The 3,450-nt window shown below is 35.3% G+C and overlaps 1 protein-coding gene across 1 annotated transcript in view; it reads right to left on the bottom strand.

The window, feature by feature from the left end:
• Positions 1-3,450, bottom strand: part of LOC107640220 (WD repeat-containing protein 11) — a gene marked incomplete in the record, with an annotated part of 11,563 nt that overhangs the window by 4,328 nt on the left and 3,785 nt on the right. The window contains 8 exon segments of the mRNA XM_016343765.2: positions 10-22; positions 451-611; positions 939-1,121; positions 1,218-1,293; positions 1,585-1,699; positions 1,819-1,966; positions 2,323-2,389; positions 3,154-3,290. Coding sequence (XP_016199251.1) covers positions 10-22; positions 451-611; positions 939-1,121; positions 1,218-1,293; positions 1,585-1,699; positions 1,819-1,966; positions 2,323-2,389; positions 3,154-3,290 — 900 coding nt within the window.

Genomic DNA, 3,450 nt, shown 5'->3' with positions numbered 1-3,450 from the left:
ACGACCAAGTCGTTTATCACTTCTGGAGAGAAAAAGAAAACAAGACCATGTCATTCACTTTAGATCCCCCGATAATTGAGAAAACAATTATTAACTTCATGTTACATCAAACCCTAAATGATTTTTAAGAGAAAACCAAGTTTTGAAACATAATGAATAATTTGAGCTCGAGAAAAACTATGCGCACATGCACTCAAGTTAAAAAAAACTGAGATGCATGGTTAAAGAAAACTGAGGTGCATGATGGTTTAAAATTTCCTCTTTTCATAATTCAGTTGCATGCATGTCACATTAAAGATTCTTGCCACCCGCCCACCCCCACGTGCCAGCAGCACCACAACAGGAGGAATAACTTTTTATCCAATCAAATCAATGCTAAGATAAATGTTTCCATCTTGACCACCAAGGAGCAAAGAAGCTCACGAATAGAGGGTGGTTCATGGTACTTACACATTAATTTCAACAAGGCGAAAGCTACTATCTGCTCCTGCAATGCACAGTACCAGTGGGTCATTTTTATCAGTTCGCAAGGGCAACCAATCAAGTTCCAACACCAGTGTTCCAGGAAATTGTGGTTGCAAAAGTGAATTGGCTAAGGGGTTTGGCGTATCCTGAAAAGAAACATGACAAAATAATTAAAAGAACTGCTCAGTGTGTAAAAACAATAAAAATTCTTTGCCACTATTTCTGTGTTCAAAATAGCAAATAGCTACAGAAAATCTGCTAAAAAGGAGAAAACATTTTTGATTATATGACAATATTCAGTTTCTTAGTCTTCAATCAATGCCCTGTCAAGACAGATGTTCAATATGAATTAAGCAAAGTTGTGAAAAGGCTGATCATAAGCTGCACAAAACTACAAATATTTATGCAAAGTATGAAATAAAATATAACAATTAAACAACATCTACGATCCAGAAAATAAATTCTTATCATACCAATTCAAATACGGAGAAGGTATTATCATAGAATAGAACAGCAATACGACCACGGGTATGGTCCCCTGGTGCAACAGGAGAAAATTTGATTCTCCGGATTCCTTCTTTGTGTGTGTTGAATGATGAAGAGTTCCCAGTTGTCACGTCCCACCATCTTATGTTCCCTATTCTGTCTCCCATGACCTGAAAAACTAATTTAGTCAAAACTATCATTCACTTGAGAATAAATTCAGATTATATGTATATACTGAACCAATTCTAAAGTAATGATGTATATACCACATAAGGCAAGCGGTAGGCCATTGCAGTAATCAATCCATCTGATGATACAAAGGAAGATGAAGGCCATTTTGGTCTGCGGACAATACTAACTTAATCAGATAAAGCAAGGAAGAACTGCATGTGTGATGTAGTGTATAAACAAAGAAAGGCAAATCAATTCATTAGATCAGAGACTAACCATTAACAACTGCAGAAACAAGAACATACAGGATCTTCTCTTTTTTTAGGATAAAAAAATATACGAGATAAATTATACATGCCTTAACAAGGATTAAATAGGATCAACAGTCAACACAAATTCAACCATCCATATAAAGAAAAACAATTGGGTTGCACCTTCCCCTCAAAGAAAAGGAATTAAGACCTGAAATCTCGAATTCTTCGACCATGTACTTCAAAAACTCCAAGTGCCCCATTTACCAGAGCAAATGCAAAACTTTCAGAAGTGTCTTCCTGAGATCCTTCTGTGCTTGAACCCTCTGATAAGAGAAATTAACTTTCATGAGCCATCTTAATCTTGCACAAAAAGGGGGGAAACCATTGATTATTGACTAGCATCTTTTTGAAAACATCTAAGCAACTCAAGCAAACGACCCACTTGAATCCGGTGAGGAAACCTTTGACGGGTTAGGTGTTTCATCTGATGCTCCAGATGTTTGCTCCTTAGAATACGCACCTTGAGCAGGGTGCGGAACTGTTGGAAGAGTCCATTCCAATACGGTAAATGGAAGAGCCAATGATCTAAGCTACATAGAGACAGCAGAACACCAAGCTAATCATATAGCTTCTATAGTACAGGCATTATATTTAATCTTAACTGATGATCAAAGGAAGAGCACTGCAAAAAATAGGGCTTTGAATTTTCTTTTCTCGAAGAAATAAATAAAATAGCTTGTGTTTATCCAAGTTCAGCATGCAATTATGAAGACACTTGAAGCAAAAACTAGACGTGATGAAGCATGAGCATGAGCATTCAACTGCAGTGCCAATTTATCAGATCATGTATGACCAAATATTCAAAAGAAAAAAATCAAAATAAAAATGAGAGAGAGAGAGAGAGAGAGAGAGAGAGAGAGAGTCATGGGTGCATCAACCAACTTACCATGACGGGATTTTTAGTCATTGCCCAAACTTCAACAGGTGCATCACGAAACAAAATTAGAAGATACCTGAAATACGGAGGATATCAAACTACTGAAAACCATGATAGGATCAAAAATTTATATGCTATGAAATGTGGAAGTAAATCAAATGAGAATAATGATTTATAATGAGAGTAAGAAGATAAAATCTGGACCATTGGATCTTACATGAAAACTAAGATTAGAACAAGAAGTCATGATGACTTTTTTAAGTGGTCATGCGATATTTTAATGACTTTTAATCCTAACCATCCTTGTATGGTTATACAGCCACATTTGCACCTCTCACTCCCACTAAACCATTGTTCTCATGTAATACACCCCCTATATATAGAAATAAGAAAGTTCCGTTGCTATCAAGTTTTAGAATATGTGGAGCTTGCACATCTTCCCAACCTACTATTTCTTATTCTTAGTAAACATAGTGGTAGGTCTGAAAATAAAAAAAGGATAGAAATGAAGTAAGTATTTTTTTTTTCTGGAATTTGTTTTTACACTCAAAGTAGTTTAGAACCAACAAAAAAGTAAATCCTGGTGGCAACAAAATAACAATTTTGTGTCCCACCTGTTTCACTAAGATCTCAAAGTTATGGAGGATGAATAAGTGAATACACCTGGATTAAAGTATCAGTTTATATAAACTCTAAGATTCATTACACAAAGCATACACACCTGTACTAAATCATGCATACAAGTTCCATATGAGTGAAGATATGGAGAAACAAAAAAGTGGGCAATCAATGAAATTTTGAGAAACTAAATTATTACGAATTAAAATATTTAGGATTCACCTTCCAGATGAAGATGTTCTCAAAGCCCTAATCGGTGCACGTTCAGGCTTTTGCAAAGCCCGGAACATCTTGTTAATGCCACTTCGAAGGCAGGTTACAACTAACTTGTTAATATATCCTCCAGTTTTTTCATTAACCTGAGTTGAAAGCACATACATAACCATCGAAAATGCTGAAAATATATATGCTCAAGCAAAGTATCAAAGATTAATGAAGTACAAATTAGTAAGAATCTTAAAGCTTGTATTCAAATAGATAATACATAAATAATTACAAAACAAGACTGCAACAGAATGG

Source organism: Arachis ipaensis, chromosome B01, assembly GCF_000816755.2.
Source record: "Arachis ipaensis cultivar K30076 chromosome B01, Araip1.1, whole genome shotgun sequence".
NCBI lineage: Eukaryota > Viridiplantae > Streptophyta > Magnoliopsida > Fabales > Fabaceae > Arachis > Arachis ipaensis.
This window is presented reverse-complemented; position numbering and strand designations above follow the sequence as displayed.